Source organism: Pongo pygmaeus, chromosome 4 (genome assembly GCF_028885625.2).
Source record: "Pongo pygmaeus isolate AG05252 chromosome 4, NHGRI_mPonPyg2-v2.0_pri, whole genome shotgun sequence".
Classification (NCBI taxonomy): Eukaryota; Metazoa; Chordata; class Mammalia; order Primates; family Hominidae; genus Pongo; species Pongo pygmaeus.
In genome coordinates this window covers 24,891,076-24,914,623 of record NC_072377.2, presented here as the reverse complement: position 1 = coordinate 24,914,623, position 23,548 = coordinate 24,891,076, and the positions used below count along the sequence as shown (strand labels likewise).

The 23,548-nt window shown below is 34.1% G+C and overlaps 1 protein-coding gene across 2 annotated transcripts in view; it reads left to right on the top strand.

Annotated features, from left to right (window-relative positions):
• The window catches only part of CDH10 (cadherin 10), a 163,069-nt gene that overhangs the window by 31,047 nt on the left and 108,474 nt on the right, over positions 1 to 23,548 (top strand). For both annotated transcript variants that reach the window (XM_054489488.2, XM_063664684.1), the window contains one exon: positions 21,534 to 21,887. In XM_054489488.2, coding sequence (XP_054345463.1) covers positions 21,657 to 21,887 — 231 coding nt within the window. In that variant the 5' untranslated portion in view covers positions 21,534 to 21,656. The remainder of the gene's footprint in view (positions 1 to 21,533; positions 21,888 to 23,548) is intronic.

Sequence of the window (23,548 nt, the reverse complement as noted above, 5' to 3'; positions counted from 1 at the left end):
TGCCGATGATAATTGATTGAGAGAAATGAGTGAGAACGGAGTTTAAAGAAACAGGCAGGAAAAGTATTATCATGGATTGTGGGTAATGTGGGCAAGTTGAGAAGAAAGCATAGTTGAGAGTGGATGTTTACGTGTTGAGGAGGTGGCCACACTCACCAGAGACAACAGAATATGTAGATGCTCCCGGTGCTTGACTCCTGCAGCTGAAGATGGCACAATGGGTAAAACCAGAGCCTGTACATCATCATCTGCTACTGCTCTGACCAATAGGAGTACAGGAGAGAACCACACAAAAACTAAGTCCTGCCGCCTTGGATTTTCACAGAATAAGAAAGATGGCAAAATGAAGAAGCAAATGCGAGATAAACATGAGTCTTGTACTATGCCCCAGTTTACATGGGTACATATAAAATACCCCCAAATATCAAATTTTAATCTAGTTGGCAAAGATAATTATTTCAGGCATGAGGATGCTAATAATTGTCATTGGTTCTCTGTTTACTTGGTCTGGAAACCAAAACTAAATTCTGTCTTCATCCAATGGTGGACCCAACAATGAGAATTTGTAAAAGGCAGTGACAGAGAAAAAAAAAATGGAGATATTCATCCCTGACCCATTTTATTGGCTTCTGCAATGTCATGCTAGTCATTTCCTCAAATACTTAATTTATCAGCCTGCTATTATTTAATATGCACATCATCAATTACAGTGAAATCTGCACCCAATTAGTGTTTTCCAAATTCTGCAACATTGGATCAGGAGGGAGCATGGATAACACTGAAAGGGTGCAAGCTCCGGAGATATGTTTCTATTTATGTATGGTTTTAGAAGTAATTAAGGAATATATTGTGCACTGTGTAATGCCAGATTCCATTATTCAAGCATAACATTATCCATACTTGTTTGCATTTTTGTACTTCATAAATGTTCATTGCAAGGATATAGCCTATCCATAGAACTTACAGAGTTTTTCCTATCAATAGAGAGTAATTATTGTTTTAACATTTTTGGATCCACCATGATTGTATTATAGATATATAATGACACTGACCATGCAATAGAACCAGAAAGCACCTTTATCAACATTATTATCAGACTATGTTCTTTATCTGTCTGCTTTGACTTAGTTATACTGTTCCGGAATGCACATTTTTAACACTCAAAATGAACTCTTGGTTTTGATGTTTGGCTATCTCTCTAAATACGTAATTCTTCAGATGCAAACTTGAATTTGTCCTTTTCCCATTCTTAAATGAATGCTTCATTCAACATTTATTTATTGAATAAATACATAGAACATAGAATATTGAATAAATAAATAGAAACATAGAAGGTGTTTTTAGCGGGGTAAGGGAGCAATAAATACCCAGTTCGAAAAAGTCCTTTCTATACAAAAACTGGGGAAAATATTTTATCTGTACCAGAGAACATATGTTCATGAGAAACTGATTCTTCAGTGAGCAATAATTCATGTGCCCCAAAGTTTATTTAAAGCTTGAGACAATTGCCACAGTGTCCTAGGTAGCAACATTGTCCCCATTTGTACTTCTGAGACTCTTCTCCAGCTGCCCCAAATACTTCCAAGGACATTCTTTCACTTTTACGTAAATAAAAGCTGTCATTTCCTTTTTTTTTTTTTTTTCCAGCAAAGAGGATGCTTTCAAGCCAAACAATAGCAGAAAAATAGAGTGAAAACAATGAAGGAAAATGTGAAAACTATTACACAGGAAAGAAAGAGAACACATAGAAAATAAAGATGACGTAGTCTTCCTTTTTTTCTAGGAAGCCTGTAAAAGCATGAAAATGAGTCTTATCTAACCACGTGTTATTTATACTTGCTCATAGATATATTAACAGCAGAGAATATGTATGCATTGTTTTTCCTGAGTTTTTAAAAGGTACTTTTACTCACCACAACTATAGTTGAACAAAACATGAAATAGCTACAGGTAGTGCTGATACTCTCCACATATTCCCTATGGGTGATTTGCACTTCAGTTATCCATTTTTTTTCTTTTAAGAAAGAGGTATCTTCAGTAGGAATGGAATGAAAATCATTATATTGCATTATTTAACATTTTTTTCTATATGGAAGTACTCTAGAATTATCCTAGATAATGACAATGACACTCAAATCAGTTACTAGTATGTTTCTGAAGCAGTCAGTTTGGATTACATCTCTCTGAGGGCTGTGTCCTCAATGTGTTGCAAATAGCATACTGCACAATCTTGATAAGAAGTCTAGTCATCTTTTAAAAAATTGAAAATACAATAGTAATATTCCATCGGGGCTCTGATTACCACAAATATTTTATGATAGATTGAAAAACTGCCTTACATTTCAAAAGTTCCATTTATGTCATATTAATCTTACTGTATTGATTAAATAGGAGCACACCAGTAAATGTGAACAAATGAAACAAATAACTTCTCCAAAAGTTATTTTTGCTGTAAGAATTATGTGTATAAACCTGAGAGCTTTTCTCAGTTGACTTCTGACTTTCTAACGGCCAGTGTGTTTGTGTAGCTTTTACCCCCAACAATAAAGAAATACAAAAAGCATTAATGTATACCATTAACACATGGATCAATTATTGAGGTTTCTCAATTGGATAACCTCCATTATTTTGTGACACTAAGTGAGTAAACTATTTTTAATTCAACTGTACTGTCAGTCGAAATACACTTTCTATGTTCACAGTCATAAATATGTAGAAAAGAAGCATATCTGTGAGATAAGGTGATAAGCAATAAATTTTTCACCAAAACAAAATTGTAAAACTTTATGAAGTGTCCTTTTTGGGATATTGTTTGGCAATTGAAACCACACTGATTATGGCATTTATTGTAATTCAGGGAACTATTCTTACTTCCAGTGGCCCACTAAGACACTTTGTCCCTTCACACACATATGATCATAAGCAACTGATACCTTTTTCTAAAAAGTAGAATATCTAATTCTTATTAAAAGAATAAGATATTCTGATATTGAATTCTAATTAATTTGTTTGATTGTTATTGTGTTAGGTACCTATTAATGTGTAACGTACTATCACAAAATTTAGCTGTTTGAAACAACATACATCCATTATCTCACAAGTTCTGTAGGTCAGGAATGCAGGCAGGCTTTGCTTGGATCCGCTGCTTTAAGATTTCTTGCCAGTTGCAATTAAGGTTTCATCTGAGGTGTTGCTCAATGGATGGTTGTTGGCAGGTTCCCGTTTCTATGGGTCGTTGGGCTGAGGTCCTCAGTTTCTTGATGGCTATTGGCCTTCAGCCACAGTCAGTTCTTGACTCCATGATCTTCTTCAGCATGGTGGCTTGTGCATCAAAGCATGCAAGCTGAGAAGGCAATAGAGAGTCTCCTAGCAAGATGTAAGTTGCCATCTTTTGTAACTGAATCATGAGAATGTATCTCTTCACCTTTGCTGGATTCTGTCGGTTAGCAGCAAGTCACTAGATCGGTGCGCATGCAAGAAGATGAGATCACATAGGGTTTGCATACCAGGAGGAAGGGACCATTGGTGGGGGACCCTCTTAAAAGTTCATCATTAACAAAAATCTACTCGAAAATAGGAGACAAAACTTATTTAACAATTTTTCTAATAATCCTATTTTATTCTCTCGCTATAACTATGTTTTTCGATATTTTACAAGTTATAAACAGTCTATTGTTTGAAGACAACGTAATAAGGGAGACAGAGAAATAGTTTTCTTTTTTTAATTTTAATTTTATTTTTTATAGAGATGGAGTCTCCGTGTGTTGTCCAGGCTGGTCTCAAACTCTTGGCGTCAGGCCATCCTCTCACCTCCCAAATTGTTGGAGTTATAGGCATGGAGCCCCCACATCAGGCCAAGACTTTAAAAAATCCCAGTTTAACCAGTTACAAGCTATATTATGTTAATCACATTCCTTAATTCATCAACATTGTTTCGTGTATCAATTAAAGGGATGAATACTTAATATGGCCTAGTCATGGGCACCCTGTGAGGGAAAAATAACAATATATTATGTTCCAGGAACTTATTGAGCAACTATCTATACAAGGATCCTGGGTATAAAAAGGTAAGGAATAAATAGTCCTTTCCCAGAGCAACAAATAATACAGGATGAGAAACAATGTTTAAGCTATGCATAAATGTGTTTGGCCTGTAATAGCCACTCAGCAAATGATGGTACTAAAGAGGGATATTGTTCTTTTTCTGTTTTCTTTTACTAAATACTGATTGCTGAGCCTCACTACATATTGTACCTTGTAGCCTTCAGTGACTGCAAAGGAGCAATTGTTACAGTCTTAGGAGGACATCAATTAAAGGTGCAGCTTCCCCACTTTCTCCAGCCCTAACCTGTTTACATTTTTCTAACTTTTTTGCATCTCCAAACTGTCTTCCCTGCCCCTCAGTGCACATAGGTACAAGGCACTTAAAATCTTCTTGAAGATTTGAACTGAGAAAAGTAAAATGCTGAGGATGAGATTATTGCCAGGAAATATTTATTGATGTTAGTATGAAGATTTCACCAGAAATAAATTCAATCAATATATAATCTCTATATTCAGAGATCATAATTCCATTTGGTAGAGCAGTTTAACATTGCCATTCAGAGGAAACCTAATGTTTTATTCGTGTGTATTTTGAAATAGAGGCCAAGCATTCATATTTATAATATAAAAAAACACATTAATATTTAAATCTCTCTAAATTTAATCAAATACAATTAGCATAATGGAAGCAAAAATAAAGATAATCCTAGTCAATACAATTTTTAAATGTACTCTAAAAGTATTGTAACTAAGATTAAAAATTAAGTTTATATTTAAGAAGCTATTTAATGTTCTTTTCTGCAGTCCAACACATGTATGTTTAGGATTCTTTGCCTCATTTTCCCATTTATGTCATTAGGAATCTACTTCACAATATTTTAAAAATTCATTTAGCATTTGTGAAAGTACATTGCTAAGCAGTTGTCATGGAATAATTGGCAACATAAGAAAGTTTATTTTGCAGAACTGTCTCAGGATAATGTTAGGCCCTCCAAACAATGATCAACTAGCTAAATACCTCTCCTGTATGGGTAATAATATGGAGCGTTTCTGGGCCCAGGGCCTCCTTGCCATATGCGAGGGAGTGACTTTTACTGCGTTTCCCTCCCTGCTCTTCTACTCCGTACCTTGGCTTTCACGTTGTAATGGTGACCAGATGCTGTAGCGTGAATTCTGTGAATGGCAGGGGAAGACTTGGATGAACATCCGACAGGCAGTGAGCAGCATGATTAGTCATTCTGACGGGTGCCTGATCATCGATGCGAAGCCAGCTAGTGGGGAATTAGGAGACTATCAGCAGTTGTGAGGATGACTCGAGCCAGGCCGGAAAAGGTGTAGGAGAGACAGATCTAAGAAGAAAGAGCAGAAATCAAAACATTGTAGGGAAACTTGCACAGCCTTGCAGTGGTGACACACAGTCTCCTGGATTCCTCTGGGTCTCTTCTGTACAGTAGCTAGTCCTTCAATACACTTGTACTGTAATCATTTAAGAAGTGTTCATTTTGATAGACACTTCCAGAGTTGTGCTGGCATCTGATGCAGTGTAGTTGTCTTAACATATTCTCATAGCGTCCTGTCATAATCTCCTGCTGAAGTCTGTGGTCCAAGCTTTCTTGTCTTTTCCTCCCTCCCTTGCAAATTTTGTTCTGTTACTCTGAGTCATGTCTTCAGCACACACTGGATTGTGTGGAGCTCTGTGAGGTTGTCCTCTTATTCATTTACCTAGACAGTTTCATCAACCATTTCTTATTTTCCACACAGCCTGTGCTTCTAACCTCCTCCCCAATATCGTTCCACCAAGCCTCAAGGATGTTGACTAGAGGCATGGAAGGGGAAAAAATCAACCAGGACTCAATAGCTTGACCCTCTTTGATGATCTGCATTCTGTTTGTTTACCTGAGAGCCATTCTTCAGAATCCGTAATTGTTTCCCCCTTTCCAGTGGGATGGGAATTCTCCTACATTTTATTCTTAGTTTTGTCCATACTGGGGTTTTGAGTAAAGCTTTAAAATTCAACAATTACTGATTTTCAAGCACTGATTCTGCAAATCCACTGAAGAAAATACAATTTGAAACTCAGAACTGTATAATCACACCTTTATTCTAATTCTATCCACACCCTTGGAGCCTTATATCCAAAGCCTCCAGCTCAAAGAATAATGTTAAGTTAATTGGGGTGCAGCTATGCATAATGTGTTATGGGAAATTTTTCAATGTATACATTTTAATAACTTTGAAAATGCAGCTTATTCATTTTATATAGCTAATATATCTATTTCACCCTGTTGAAATTTAAGCTTTCTTTAAACCAGTGCTCTTGTGCCATTATATCCTCGTTATATAGCAAAGTATCTGGTTCATGTGAAGTATTAAACAATTGTTCATTAAACAAATTAATTAAGTGATGGGATAATTAAAAATTTTTAAATGTGTTTTCACTGAAACATTAGGATAATGTAATTTTTACTACTACTTTATATTTTGAAACCTTTTGTTAAAACATTCAGAATGTAGGCCAGGTGTGGCGGCTCACGCCTGTAATTCTGGCACTTTGGGAGGCCGAGGCGGGCGGATCATGAGGTCAAGAGATTGAGATCATCCTGGCCAACATGGTGAAACCCCGTCTCTACTAAAAATACAAAAATTAGCTGGGCATGGTGGTGTGCACCTCTAGTCCCAGTTACTCAGGAGGCTGAGTCAGGAGAATCGCTTGAACCCAGGAGCCAGAGATTGCAGTGAGCCAAGATCGCGTCACTACACTCCAGCTTATGACAGAGTGAGACTCCATCTCAAAAAAAAAAATTCAGAATGTAAATAAATTAAGCCACTGAGGAACAACACATGTGTTGACGAACAGAATAAGAAAAGTCATAGAGGATGACTCAGTTTGCCAACAGAACCTGTTACTGCTCCATATTCTGTCTCATTACCAGTGGTTTAAAATGGGATAATTCTGTTGGTAATCTTTTTTTTAATATAAGAACATGGCTATACTACTGTTTAAAAATATGAAATATTATCTTACAGAACATGGCTATACTACTGTTTGAAAATATGAAATATTATCTTACATACAATAGTGTTTTTCCTCCAAAGATTAATATTTCTAGCCAAGGATATTTCAGTAGCAAAGAATGAGGATTTGAACATTGTCAGGAAGCTCAAAATGTCTAGGTTGATGCTGTCAAATTAAACAAAAAATAGAGGGCCTGCTTTAAAACATAAAATTATCTATATAGCAATACTTAGTTAATAATGTTTAATCACCAGATAATCTTTCATATTTATATTAGGCTAGGGGATAAAACATTTAAAATATTGAATGAAACACTCACAAAAATGGTACATATTTGCTTTTTCCTCATTATGACAAAACTTTCATTGTGTGATCTGAGACAAAATGTCCTTGCTCTGTGAATAATACATAATTTAATTTTTTGAGAAATCATTAATTTGACCTTTTCAGATAGAATTTTAAAAGTCATAAAAAACTAATGGATATCCCTAGACAATAAAGTGTATAATATAATACTTAAAATTCTAAGTCATATTGCTAAAATTTCTCTGGGATTTACCAGGGTTTGTTGTAAGCTTAGCATGTAAGTCATAAAAATATTTTTCCTTATTTATAATTTATGTCAGACTTTCTGTGTGAATAAAGTAGGAACAACAGACACCTGACAGTGATTTTTTTAACTTTCCTTCTTATAAATAATGCAACTCTGTTAAGTTCATTTCCCTCGTTGGTTTCCCTAAAGTGTGCCTTTCCCTATTTTTGTTCTGTTCCATCAGATACTTGTAAATCTAAATCCCTTTGAGAGTAACTCTCCCACCCTGTGCCTGTCTCCAAGGGAAAATGTAATCTTACTTCAGTCATCTAATTAGGACTAGGAGTCTCTGTGCTGCAGGCATCGGCATCAACATGAGTCTGATGAGCCCGTGTGCTGACATCAATGAACACTTTATTAAATTACACACTCGCCTAAGCAGGCCCAGGCTTTCAGAGCCCTCATATTTTATGCACTGTTGCACTGACTCCCTGTTTGCTGAAGCTGAGGGTGTCCAGGCCAAGCTAAGGAAATAAAGTTCTGATGAGGTTATAGAGATTAAAAAATATATATTTGACATGCTGTTAGGTGTTATGCTTAGTCTGTTGTTTTGACAACTGATAACTAGCTAGAATCAAAGAATAACAGGAAACAAAATGGAACATTCAATTTAGGGCATCTTTTTATTTGAAACACCAATGTCTCAGAGTAGAATAAAGGAACCATTGATCTAAATAACATTTTGAAATGAATGCTTTTTTCCGGATGCTGCATATTTAGATATATAATGGATATGTAGTAAGTTTTGCTTCCTGTGTAATTCATAAAATTACATACTCTTAACGTTTTCAATTATTAAAATAATATTTGATAACAAAAATACAATGAAGGTAAAAATCTTTTTTATACATTGCATTCATCCTTTTAAATAAAAGCCATCTTTTTTTTTTTTTTTGAGACAGAGTCTCATTCTGTCACCCAGGCTGGAGTGCAGTGGTGTGATCTTGGCTCACTGCAACCTCCACCTCCCAGGTTGAAGCGATTCTCCTGCCTCAGCCTCTCAAGTAGCCGGGATTACATGGACATGCCACCACGCCCGGCTAATTTTTGTATTTTTAGTAGAGAGGAGGTTTCACCTTGTTGGCCAGGCTGGTCTCGAACTCCTGACCTCAAGTGATCCGCCCACCTCGACCTCCCAAAGTGCTGGCATTACAGGTGTGAGCCACTGCACCAGGCCTGTAATAGTCATCTTAGCAGGTATTAGATGATAGCTCATTGTGATTTTGATTTACATTTCCCTGATTAGTGATGCTGAGCATCATTTCATGTAACTTTTGGCCATTTGCAGGGAGGTAAAATTTACAGGTAGTAAAATTCATCCTTTGTAGGGTAAAGTTCTATGAATTTTGATAAATGCCTACAGTTTTATAACTACCACTGTAGTCAACATGGAGAACATTTCCATCTCCCCAGGGAGTTACCTCTTGTCACTTTGTGGTGACTAGACATTAACCATCACCGATCTCTCTTGTATCCCTATACTTTTGCTTTTGCAAGAATGCCATATAAATTAAATCATACATTGTATATGATTTTGAGGCTGGCTTATTCTATTCAGCATAATGCATTTGAGATTCATCCATGTGTCAATTGTTCATTCCATTATATGAATAAGTAGTATGTCATTGTATGGATGCACCAAAGTTCATTTACCCATTCAGCCATTTGAGGACATTTGGGTTGTTCCCAGTTGATGATTATAAATAAAGAAGATATAATCATTTCTATAAAGTTTTATGTGAACAAATTTTCTTATTTTTCCTCAAAAAGTACCTAGGGTAGGAATATTGTATCAAATGATTAGTACATATGTAACATCTTAAGAACCACAAATTTGTTTTCTAAAGTGTCTATGATATTTTGCATTCCTACCAGCAAGGTATAGAAGTTTCAATTACTCTATATCAGTGGTCTCCAGCCTTTTTGGTGCCAACGACCCACTTCGTGGAAGACAGTTTCTCTATGGATGGGAGGAGGTGTTGGGGGAATCATTTCAGGATGACTGTTCCACCTTAGATTGTCAGGCAGTCAGCCATGAGATTCTCATAAGGAGTGTGCAGACCAGATCCCTTGCATGTGCAGTTCATAATAAAGTTCCTACTCCTATGAGATGCTAAAGTTCCTACTCCTATGAGATGCTAATCCCCTCTCCCCCTACTGCTGATTGGATCTGACAGGAGGCACAGCTCAGGTGCTAATGCTTGGTCGCAGGCTCCTCACCTCCTGCTGTGTGGCCCGGTTCCTAACAGGTCATAGACCTATACTGTATCCCTGCTCTATATCCTTTCCAACACTTGGTAATGTCTTCTTAAAATGTTATTTTAGCTATTTTAATTTAATGTAGTGGTATGCATTGTGGTCTTCATTTTGAAATTTTTGTTCCATACGGATGGATGATGTTGAGTAAGTCTTTATATGCTTATTTTCCATCTATATATTTTCTTTGCTAAAGATGTCTGTTCAAGTTCTTTGCCTATTTTCAATCGGATTATTTGTTTTCATTTATGGAGATTTGGCAGTTCTTTATACAGTATGAAAAAAGGCTTTATCAGAGACCAAAGACACATTTTCAGTTATTTTCTAAGAGTTTTTAACTTTCTTTCTTTTTTTTTTTTTTTTTTTTTTTTGAGAGACATCTCGCTCTTGTCCCCAGATTTGACTGCAATGGCTTGACCTTGGCTCACTGCAACCTCCGCCTCCCGGCTTCAAACAATTCTCCTGCCCCTGCCTCCCAGGTAGCTGGGATTAAGGCACCTGCCACCACACCCAGCTAATTTTTGTATTTTTTAGTAGATATGGGGTTTCACCATGTTGGCTAGGCTGGTCTTGAACTCCTGACCTCAGGTGATCTGCCTGCCTCGGCCACCCAAAGTGCTGGGATTACAGGTGTGAGCCACCGTGCCCAGCCAAGAGTTTCTAACTTATCTTTCATTTTATTGTGTCTTTGAAGAGACTTTTGCTTTTAATTTTCATCAAATGCAATTTGTCAGTTTTTTCTTTTATAGATCATAATTTAGGTATCATCTCAAAGAAATCTTTACCAATTAGAAAACACAAAAGTTTCAGCATAGTGATCTTGCATATATTTTGTTTAATTTCTACCCAATTGTATTGCACATTGATACATTTTTTTTATTGTATTGTATTTTTAGAGACAGAATTTTGCTTCATCACCCAGGCTGGAGGGCAATTACGCGATTATAGCTCACCGCAGTTGTGAACTTCTGGGCTCAAGCAATCCTCCCACATCAATCTCCAGAGTAGCTACTACAGGCATGTGCCACTACACCTGGCTAATTTTTAAATTTTTTTGTAGATACGGGGGTCTCACTATGTTGCACAGGCTGGTCTTGAACTCCTGGCCTCAAGTAGTCCTCCTGCCTCTGCCTCTCAAAGGGTTTCAAATACAGGAGTGAGCCACACGCTAGACATTTTTAATTTTAATTTTTATGTCAATTTAGAAGTACTAATTTTTTATGTAAAACTTTAATTGTTTTGTTTGATCGTATATTCCTGTCAACTTACTGGACTCATTGATTAGATCGGTAGCTTTTAATGTAACTTCTCTGGGATGTTCCATGTTCAGGATCATGCCATTTGCAAATAGACACAGTTTTATTTTTTCCTTTTCAATATGGATGATTTCCATTTCTTTTTTCTTTGCCTCACTGCTTTGGCTAGGACAACCAGTTTAAAGTTGAAAACAAGTGGTAAAAGTAAGTATCTTATCTACACTGTGTTCCGGAATATACAGGGGGAAACGTTAGCGTTTTTTTGTTTTTTGTTTTTTTTTCCAGCAAGTATGCTAGTTGTAGGATTTTATGGGTCTGCTATATGAGACTTGAGGAAGTTAGTTTCAGTCATACTTTATGGAGAATTTTTATCATGAGGGATGTCAAATTTTGTCTAATGTTTTTTCTTCATCTATTGAAATGGTCATAGTTTTAAAAAATCTGTTGATATGACAATTACAACAATGATTGGCGTTTGAATGTTGAGCCAACATTATACTAAGGTGAAGTCATGACGTATTATATGTTTTACATATTGCTTCCACTTGCTAATATTTTGGTGAAGATTTGTGTATCTGTCTTCACAAAGGTTGTTTTTCAATTTTGTTTTGTTGTTGATTTTCTCCTCTTGTAATAATGTTTTATCATTTTGGTGTCAGAGTAATGATACATTCATAAAATATGTTGGGAAGTGTTTTTTATTCTTTATATTCTACGTATATAGTACCTGTTTGGATTGTGTTAGACTCCAAAGAGAAAATGTGCAGATTGAATTGAATGGTCTTTACAACTAAAGCTGATGAAGGCAGAAACTGACACCGGTAGTTACACAGAGACTTGTACTTCCTTATCATGTTGTGTTCTTTGTTCCTCTTGATATATCACAGCTGTTTTATATCTACCCTAGTGGCTGTCTGATTCCTCTTATTTAAAAAATTGAAATCTTCTAGTTTTTAGAGTTTCATTATCAGACAAAGCCACTGTAATCCCAAGATAAGTTATTAAAATGATCAATGGATTGTCTTGAAAAGGGTGAATAAACATTTTAGAAAAGAAATCAGGATAGTGAATGTATTCAGGAAGCATCTATTCTAGAAAATTAGGCCTTGAGACATATTCTTCCCTTATGACTCCATATTTTCATTCCATAGATGAGTTAGGGGAGTAAGAAAGTGAGAAGACTCAATCTAAATAAACTATTTTTTCCTTAATCTCTTTCCCATCTTCTTATCTCTAACACCTACTACTGCATATTCCTAGATTGTGGTAGGAGACAGGAGAGCAAGTTGAAATAAACTCAAAAAGAAATTTTTTCTTTGATTAACTCAGTCCATTAAAGGTCATTAAGGGAACATACACATATACACATATACACACACATGCAATGCAATACAATAATACATTTTCCCAAGTTGCAGAATGTCTAATTGGGGAAATAGGTAAAAGGTGCTGTAACATCATGTAGTAAGTATCACTATGCACAAATTCAGGAAATATCATTTAAACACAGAGCGGGTATACACAAAAGGTATACCAGCTATCCAAGGAAGACAGGAAATGCTGAGCAGCACTCTGCTTGACATACTATTTTGCAATTAAACTGAATGAATGACACTTTACAGATTGTGGTTTAATGGTCCAGAATTTAGATGTACTGCTTTGTTTCTGGCAGTGATCTTAGCCCACTAAATACTTGCTGAAATGATAAATCTCTCTGGTTCCCACAGTAATTGTGACTGAATATAGATCAAATATATAATTGGTGCAAGGACTAATGCATAATCTCTTGTAATGTCTGAAAGCTTACAAATTTCACTGCCTTTAATAAGTGTGAATTTTTATTGTAGTGATTAGTATTATCCTGGATTTGTGCACCAAATTATTCACTGAATCAAACTTATAAACTCTAATACTTTCTAATGGTTAAACATAATTAAAAGTAATGATTTCACCATTAGTGTGCACTACAAAAAAAGTCAGACATACATACACAAAAACCAAAATTTGTTAAAGTGGGTGGTCATAAAACCTATTGCATGAAAAACTGCAAACTGTGATTTAGTTGGAATTGCAAGAGTAGTAGCAGGGGATGATAATGGTAGGGTTAGCGTCAGGGTGTGAATTTAATGAGTGTGGGAGAAGGAACCACTTAATGTGTCCACACTTTTAAAGGTAATTTTTCAAATATCTTTTTATCAACTAATTTACGACTTTAACCCATTCAAGCTTTCCTTCCACTGGCACAGTTCTTAAAAAAGAAAAAAAAATAGCTATTGAATCTTTATTCTCAAGGGCATTTGAATAGCAAATTTATACTTAAAATTCAACATATCGATGATGTGTTTGAAATCAAAGCAATCTGTGGAATTTAGATATCCCACACGTTTTTAAATGTTTTGAACTAGTATTCTTTTCTTGGACCCTTATTTTGTGTGTCTAAGTACACTCACGGTCTGTAGTTCATACGCTTCCAACTCCCAGTGGGTCTGTCTTATTTGTGTACAGCAAACTGGAAGCTAGCTGGGATGTCTCCTAGATAAGGGCATTAGCATGTAAATTTTAATCATAGTAACATCTATTCATTACTAAATTATGTAGGAGATTTCAGAACAGTGTAAAGGGAATCTGGTGACCCACGTTATATTGCTGGTTATGACACTAACTGTTTGAGACTGAGCAAATCACATAACATTACTCTTAAACTGTTTCCTTATCTGTCATATTAACCCATGGGAGAAAAATTTGATTTCCGAAGCTGGGTACAAAAGTCCATGATGATATATTTGCTGCTAAGGACACGGTTGACTTTTCCATTAAGCCCAGTAGGCACCCAGCTTAGTGCCCATGATACTTTTGGAGGCCCATGAAAATGATTTAATTTATTTTAAAATAAAAAATTGAACTTTTAGATGAAAGAAAATTCTCTAACATATAATATTAATATGTGGCTCTTTGCTTAAATGCAGTTGTAAAATATATTTTCTTTCTTCTTTTATTTTTTTTAAGAAAAAAAAAGCCACAAATACAAACTGCCTAGGGCCATCAAAGACATAACCCATCCCTGGCTACAGTAGAAAAAATTGTGGCTAAAGGATTAGCTGCTTTGAGCTCCACATTGTATCAGACCTAGATCTAAATCTGTTTTTGAACTTCGTCACCTTAGAAGTGTCATGCAAAATAATTTTATTTCCTTAATGTATATATTTCCTTTTCCCCCTGAGCTTTGCACATTCTTTTCTTTTTTTATAACCCATTACATACCCATGATCCATTATGTCAATTCACGAAATGCAATTTCTCTCTATTGTGTTGCCACAACTCATTTTAACTCCTGTCCTTGTTTGCAAACACGTACATCATCTGCATGCATGTACAGAACACACACACACACATACACACACACACATGCACACACACTGACGCTCTGCTCTTTCATTTGTGCCAGCTAGGATGTAGTTTCCTCCAAAAAGATTTCTCAGACCACCCATGTTTGGGTTAGGTGCTCTTTTCATGGATTCCCATTGTTAATTCTTAGATTGTGAGAACCATTTCAATTTTGTTTACATTTTACAGATTCCACACAACAGAATTCATGGCTCCATTGAGATAGAGCTCCATAGACATTGCTGAAGGAATAATTCTCAGCGTCAATGACCCTATTTATAGAAAGAAAATTCTAAACATGCTCTGTTGAGATGTGAAGAAAAAATTACAATGATTTCTTCAATAACTGGTTCACTGAGGTGCTCACTATATTATAGCTCAATAATTGAAGGATTTACACAACTAATAACATGTTTCAGATTCTATATCCTGTATTTTGGGATTGATCCCTTTAAGAATCAAAAAATGGATATTAGAAAATGAGGAATAAGTCTTGTATTGTCTTTTTCGGTCAGTTGAAAACTACAGTGTAAGTACAATTTAGAATTGAGTCAAGCATTTTAAAAAATAAAGAATTAATTACAGTCTGGCCCCTTTCTGCCCTCAGGAAAATGAAATTTAACTAATGGAACATTATTCCAATTTTATATTTCAGCTACACATGCATAATTTAGGAGATAATCCTTTTTTTATAAAATGGGACTACACATAGAGATAAGACAGGCCATCTAAAAGTGGGTTTTTAGTATTCTGCAAATATTAAACCATAATTAGAGTCAAAAATTAGTGCTGATAAGTTTTTTTCTGCTTCTTATTCTTAACCTTGACTATCTCACAAATACATGCCACAAAGATTTGTCTTATGATTCCTGTGCTTATCCTTGTGTAAAGATCTATATTTATGCATTTAAGTAGATTTTTAATGGCCAATCTTGTATCTCCATGTTTATACTTTTGATTGCTTTTCACAAATGAGTGTCACGTATATTTTTGCACCTTCAGGTATAACAGCAGAAACATATTTTGCAGAACAGTTTATGCCAGTCTGATGCATGTTCTACACATTCTCATAGTTGAACACACTAAAGTGCATAGTAATTTAGTTTACACACCATTCATTAGTACATGCACAAATGGTTTTCTTAGAAGTAACTTAGAAGAAAAATAATGTTTAATGGATTCTTTCTCCAAGCTATGGCTATTTTTCTTGATGTCCTAATAATAATGAATTAAGTGAAGAATGACAAACCATCTTGGGTAGGAAATCCTAATAATCTCCCAAACTCTCTCTTCCTATCTCTTCACTCATTGTTTTACAGAAGCAGTTCAAGTTCTGGATCAAATAAAACTGGGTACCAGACGGCTTTTATACGAACATCTTTAAGTAACCCTCAGAGCATTCTTGCTACCTTTCTCCACATAATGAAATAAATCCTAGCTACAGTAAAATGAGACTTTCAGGAAGCAGCAGGTGCAATGTCACATCTGTATTAGCACTGCTAACTTCCTTGTGGATCAGGTTGCATCTGGGACTGTCACATTTGCTGCTGAGTTAAAAAGGTTGCTCAGAGAGTAGCAAGAACTCTTGGATGCTATTCTTTAGCCTATTAGCAGGGATCTTAGAGATAATGGCCACATGAAGTTATGTGCCTCATTCAACAATCCTCTTTATCTCTGCCATATGTTTTATCTACCCACTGACCCCAAATTTATATGGTTGATATCTGGTTTTGCAAATTATCACATAAAGATGTTAGCACGTAGTATAGCTGGAGAGGTGTATTACCAGTTTGTGTGCAGGTCACATTCCTAGAGAATAAAACTAATTTCAAACGGTTTTTCTTGAAGGAGAATTTTAATCTGAAAAGAATAGCAAGCACCAGAGCTTCTTGGGATTCTTTCTGAATTGATAATAATCCTAGCAATGGTTGATAACTTATCTAAGACTACCAAACCTTTGTGTTGTATATTTCATTCAACAGTGATATATTGATTGCCTTTTTGGTTAATGTCTTACGTGAGTTCTGTCGTGTTAAATACAAATAAGATATAGGCATAAAATGGTCCTTGACCTTTTTTTTTTTTTAAAGAAAAACAAAGCAAGTTTGTTTCTTATTGAAATGTTTTACAAATAATTATAATATTCAATCCAATTTAAAAATACTTATTTAACACTTTGCATTATTCTCTATATTACTAGCTTTGCATGGAAGACATAAAACCCTGCCTCAAACTTACAGTCTAAACAGAAATACATATGCAGAATACTTAAAACAGAGTGATAAATATTCAATGTAGAATTATACATTTTCTATGACAATAGAGCACAGTAGGTAATGTGTAATGAACTCTTGGATAATATGATCAAGCATATGGACTCATATTATTTGAGTCCTTAGTGTAATGCTTTGATTCAATTATCTCACATGGTGCTTTATACTAGATGCATAAAATGGTATCAGCTGAATAAAAAGGAAGTATTTAGTATGCACTGACTCATTTTAATTGTATAAACACATCTGAAAAATGTTCCTTTATTTTTCAGTGTTGAAATGTTATTAGACTGTATTTGGTCTATGAAACTTTAAAAGGATTAAAATTGTCCATCTATAGGGACTTTTATATCTATAATCTTTAGCATTTTCAATTACTCTTATAAATAATATATATATTTTTTAAAAGCTGGTACATTAGGATCCTAATCAACATAATAAATTGACTGAAGAAGGACTAATTCCTTTTATTAGCCAAGAATAGATTGTAGCTTAATTGATCATCTGTGATGTGTGGAGACTTAATTAGTAATTGAGATGTGCCAAAATGCCCATTATATTATATTCTGTGATCTGCTGCTCTTGGCTGCCTATATAATAAAATTAACAGGTTATAGAGAAAATAATATTTGTGTTAAGTATTTCAGAAGAATAATGAAAGTCCTGTAATTGTAAAAATGAAATGAGACCCAGTGAGACAAATGCTTTAAAATGCACATATAAAGAAAAACGTAGTTTACAGCATGATTAGGAGAAAAATTTCTGTCGTATGTACTGTAGCTTGAAGAAAACAAACTCTTCTGGTTAAAAAAATATGGAAAAAGGCCTTAGAGTATTTAGAAATAATGTTTTGATCTTCTGACTGCAGTCACCATATAGCTTATATTCCCCTCACTGTAGTAGGTTACGTATCTGGGGGCTGAAGCACTAAATAGGAAAAAGTTATAAAAACATTCTGAGGATGATTTTAGGTTTGAGGGAGGTCTACAGCTTTGCCAGTCAAAGCACATGGTCCACCTGCATTGGCATTACAGGTGAACATATTAGAAATGTTGCATCTTATGTCCCACACCAGATCCGCTGAATGAGAACATAGATATTTAACAAGTGACCCAGGAGTTGTGAATGTACATTAAAATTGGAGGAGCACTGGTCTAAAGGAAATATGGGAATGCAGAATGGCTAAAGGATGTTTTAATAATTCTGAAAGTTCGTGGGATATTCATATTAAATTATTTTTGATATTAAAATAAAGAAATGTAGTTTTGAAAATATTTTCTGAAAATAAAATTAACTGGAACTGAAAAGATAGAATTTCATTAATTTTAGCATTTTTAGTCAGAGAGGTAGTTTAATAATAGTTTCAACCCACCTGATTCCTTTTCATTACAATTCTGTTAATAATTTCAAGCAAGCACAACAGCTCCCTTATGTAATATTTTTATATCCTTAAAATTTAGCTTTTATTTCTCATCATGAATAGTCCAACATATTTAGAGAGGCTTTTATAAATATATCAGTTAATTAAAGAGACATATACTGATACATCTGTATATACCGCTTTTTACTATTCAGGGAAATTCAATAAATTTCTAATCACTTGGATATTATTCAGAACTGTATATTAGTGGGGAGATAGTTTATACATATAAGAAGTTATATATCAGGGTTGAAATTAAAACAACTAGAAATATTGCAAAATGATGTTTTAAAAATTATCTGGTTTCAGATATTGAAATGAAATATAAAGTTTTGATGTTAATCTTCCCCGTGGTAGACATGTTCAAAAATTTTAATTGATTTGAGCCTTGGAGAAGTGGGTTTCAGAAAATTAATTTAGCCAACACCCTGTAGGATATATTTTAAATAAGAAAGATCGAGGTTAAGGAAAATGGCGGTTAGTAGTTATTGTATGCTGTTTGCATGAAATGATAATCATTTAAAATAGTGTGATGACACATTGACAGAAAAAAAGACAGCTGAGAACCATAGGGTGGAAAAACCAGCAATGCAATGCATTGACTGACCATTTAAAAGGTACACTTGACTAAATGGAAATGCCAAAGATATTCTGTAATTTGGGTTAGGTTACTGGAAGGATGATTATTAGTGATATTTATAATAAAGTCACAATGTTTTGAAATGTCTAATATGTAGGCTCCTAGTTACGTAGAACATAACTAGGAAGAACTAACTGCAGAGAAATTAAATGTTAGATTTGTTTCATATAATTTTCTATTTTTACTTAACCGTGTCATTGTTTGAAATGTTTTTGTCAAATACTGTAGTCTTTATGTAAAATGTATTTTATATATTTTCTAATTATCTTGCATCAGTATTAAATAATGCATTTTACTGTGAATTCTTCAGGACATTTATCATTAAATAATTGAAAGTAGAACAATTACAAAGGAAATGATCTCATGCATGTGGGGTTCAATTATTCAATAGCAACTTTTATAGCTATAGTCCCCACCTACTCTTTTCCAAAACATTGGTGCGTAGGCTTTTCACACTAGGGAAGGTTATAACTGTTTTGAAAATGATCACCAATGTATCATGGAATTGCTGACAATTGTTAAAAATGTAAAAAGAGATGAAATGAGAATGATTGTTTCTTCAATAAGTTTTAAAGCTTTTGTAGAAGAAAGCAGAAACCCTCACTTACACAAACTCTCCCCTGCCTCTTGGGAATAGTGTACATTTCTGGAGAATACCGTCTAGCACATCCTAATACATATAAAAGCCACTATTTTGGTAAATGTTCCTATTACTTAGAATCCAATCAATTTGAGTTTCAGTGCTTTGTGATGTAAGACCATTTTATGCATCAGATAATTTCTAAACTCCAAGTAGAGTATTACATGACATATTGAAATACAATTTCCATCTATCATGCTGTAAGTCTTCAGGCATTGTGGACGACTCCACTGTCATTTAATACACTCAAGGGAGACACTGCTTCACGATTAATCTTATTTCTTTGAAATGTTTATATTAACTTTTAAATCTTCTTAATAACGAAACAAAAAGTAAAGAGATTGCTAACAAATTACTGTGGATGTAAGCATAAATGTAAAAGCAGGAGTACTTATAATGCCTTGCCATATTAGAGAAGTGAAACTCAATCCTTTTGGTTCTCAAATCACTTTTTATAACACATACTTTATTATATCCTGAAATAAAATCCATACATATTAGGAAACAAGAGACAATCGACACACACACAAAAAACAAAATAAGTATATTCACAATAATATAAATGAAGAATAATATAAAAGTTAATGTAATTCAAAAATATGTATTTCTATACATAAATGCTTGAGCATAAAAACATATAGCAGGTAATGGTAGTCAAATATTTGCATTGACTTGCAATTCATTCATTCATTTACTCATATATTCAAACTGTTTATTGAACATCTATTACACACAAGATTTTTTATGCACTGTGATACAGTAACGAAGAAAAGAGTAAAATTATCTTCCTACATGGGATTGTAGAAGAAAAACAGAATATGTACATGATAAATAATAAATAAAATACATGCAGTATACTGGAATATATGAAATGTTAGGGGTGGTTTTAAAGAAAGACCTGAAGGAAACAGAGGATCTAGCTTGGTGAACATCTACAGGAAAATCATTCTAGGCATAGAGAACAAGTAGGAAGTTGCTGGTTAAGGAAGGGAGCATGTAAAATGTATTGCATGGTGAAACAAGAAGGACCCTGTGGCTGGAGAAGAGTCAGTTTAGGGGGATGTGGTGGAGGGTTAAAGTGAAACATGATCAGAGAGGTGGCCAGCAGTGATGAAATTGAGTGTGGTATTACTGGACAGATTTTGGTTTCTATCACAGTGGGATAAGAAACCACTGGAGTGTTTTGTGAAAAAAAATGACATGATCTGACTTAAATTTTAATAGATTTCTAAGGAAATGTTGAGAAAATAGTGGCACGGAGGGTGTAGAGAACAGTCAGTAGGCTGTTATCATAGTCAGCCTGGGGTATAATGGAGTTCTGGACCAGGCAGTAGAGGCAGTTAGAAGCAGATTATCTGCTAGATTTAATTATATTACAAATCAGTTCACTGTAGTAGTGATTATTTTCTACTCAAGGAAACTCTAGGTGTTTCCCAGTCCAACCTAACAGGGAAGAGAGAGGTCTTCAAAGAAAGGCATTCCTAGTTTTCTCGTTTGTTTTGTTTTGTTGTGTTTTGTTTGTGCCTTTACTTTTACCTCTGAGTAGGATTAAATTTGAAGAAATTATGCTGCTGTTTAAAAACATTAAAATATAAAATTGCACAACAGAAGGCATGATTCCTGTAGGTTATTTAAATCACAGTTTTGTTTTCAAAATTATAATTTGCATTAAATTACTCTGAAAAAAATGACATGCAGAATGAACTATATCTCCTGTGTATATAGCAATGTAATTACTAAAAACTGTTAAAGTGCCAAAAGAAAAAAAAGTCTAATAATGTCCTTTCTTTAGAATTTGGTGGAAATAAACATTTACAATTATATTTTTGTAAATTGTAGACATATTGCTAGACAAGTAATATTTCTCAAAACTATTCGTTATTGTATGAAAAAATAAAGAAAATGAATGTTTTGGTTGTTATTAATAAACTATTCTCACTTTAAATTTAAAATGAAAAGTAATAATGATAATGTTGTCAACTAACTTTTTTTGTTTGTTTGTTTGTTTGAAGCTTTGGGAAACATGAACAAAACATTGATGAAATGTTGGAAACCAGTTGAAACACAGTAAAATCAACTGGGTAAAATAGGACCACTTCTCTTCATCTACACTGGGATTTGTCAAGAAGTGAACTATGACAATACATCAATTTTTGCTACTGTTTCTATTCTGGGTATGCCTGCCACATTTCTGCTCTCCAGAAATAATGTTCAGAAGGACGCCTGTACCACAGCAAAGAATTTTAAGTTCACGTGTACCAAGGAGTGATGGCAAAATTCTCCATCGTCAAAAACGTGGTTGGATGTGGAATCAATTTTTCTTACTTGAAGAATATACAGGATCTGATTATCAGTATGTAGGCAAGGTAAGCTTGTGTTAAAATGGCACGTGTTTATATTTGCTCTTTATATATTTTACTGATGAAAATTTGAAGGTCATCAAACAATCATTTTTATAAATATGATTCTTTAAATCTCCCTAAAGCATTTTTGTTTATGGAACACAAATTCTAATTTGATAAAAACTGTGGAATGAATATAAAATGATAAATGCATAAATTTATTTATTAGAATTAATTCTGCCCAATAACTTATGGATTAAAGACGTACTCAAAACTGCAATTTTAGAATTTATGGTTAGAAAGCAATGATAGTGAGAAACCTATATGTAGATACAGTCATTTAAATGACAATACATATGTGTATATATATATATTTCACATTGCTATTGAGTTCAGTGAGGAAGCAAAAACATTTCAAAGTTGTTTAATCTTCTACAGAACGAGAAAGCAAATGTCATCAAAATATGATTCAAGGACAAAAATGTTGCTTATTATAAGAAAATTTATTCTAGGTATGAATGTTATTTATTTTTCTTAGGTCACACTGTGAGTGCATTTGTATAAAGAAAAATGAATAGGAAAAAAAGCAAGTAAAAATAGTTTAGCTATTGCAATATGAGGTGGACAGGAAGAGTTTTCATTCTACAGAATTATAAAGTTAGTGAGGATAATTAGTTGTGGTTGGAAATGAAATGAGAAGCTTCACATAAAAGTACTAATGAATGCTTCTACACACTATGTTGTATTCAGTTCAAATTTTCTTTCTTGACATGATCTGAATCTAATTGAAGTTAGATAATGCCTTAGTTGACTTGAGAGCTTAAGAAAAAATTCATTTTAATAGTCAATATTATTATTTTTATAGATTGTGAGACTATGTCAATGGAATAAAAGGAAATTAAGTACACTAACATAAATCACATGTTAACACTACACAATTATCATGGATACATCACTGCCTTGACAATTTTTGCATTAACCTTAACTATGATATCTTCATTCAAATAATTAAAATTGTGTGAAAGATTTTTTCTTCTAAAAACCCCTTTTTTGAGACAACATTTTCAGTGATTTTAAAACACTGATATGTTTTGTCATATTGCACTCATTTCAGACCTTTTAAAATATCTGGTAAAATGAGAAAGATGATATTAAAGGTTAAATATCATGTTGACTAGAAAGAAAAGGAAAAGAAACAGCAACCAAAGGAATCTTACCAGAAAGCACAAAGTAGCAGGCTTTTCATAGATCTCATTGATTGAAAGCCTGGGAATAGAGAGTGAAGGTTGCTCTCATAGACAACTTTTAGTTTATGAAACTAACTGCTTAGAAAGATAATAACTGAAATCTGGGCTGTAGAAACTATAAATAGTTTTCTTTGGTTCTTCCTGTACATAGCACTTAGCTTGTTTGCATCTATTTCCCTTCATCTAGTACTTTATGATGATCTAATAAATGTTGGTAAATTGAATTATCATTACATTATATAGTCTCGTAGTCAAGCTACTTCTTATTTATTTTTTATTTTTATCTCATAAAATATCAACACCTTGAAATCAAGAACTGTACTTCATATCTCTTAGAGTAGTGAGAGAGTATTAAGCTCTTACAGTAGATCTTAATAACTATTTAGCTGATTGAATTAACCTGAGTCATATTAAATTGAATTCCCTCTGCCATCTGGT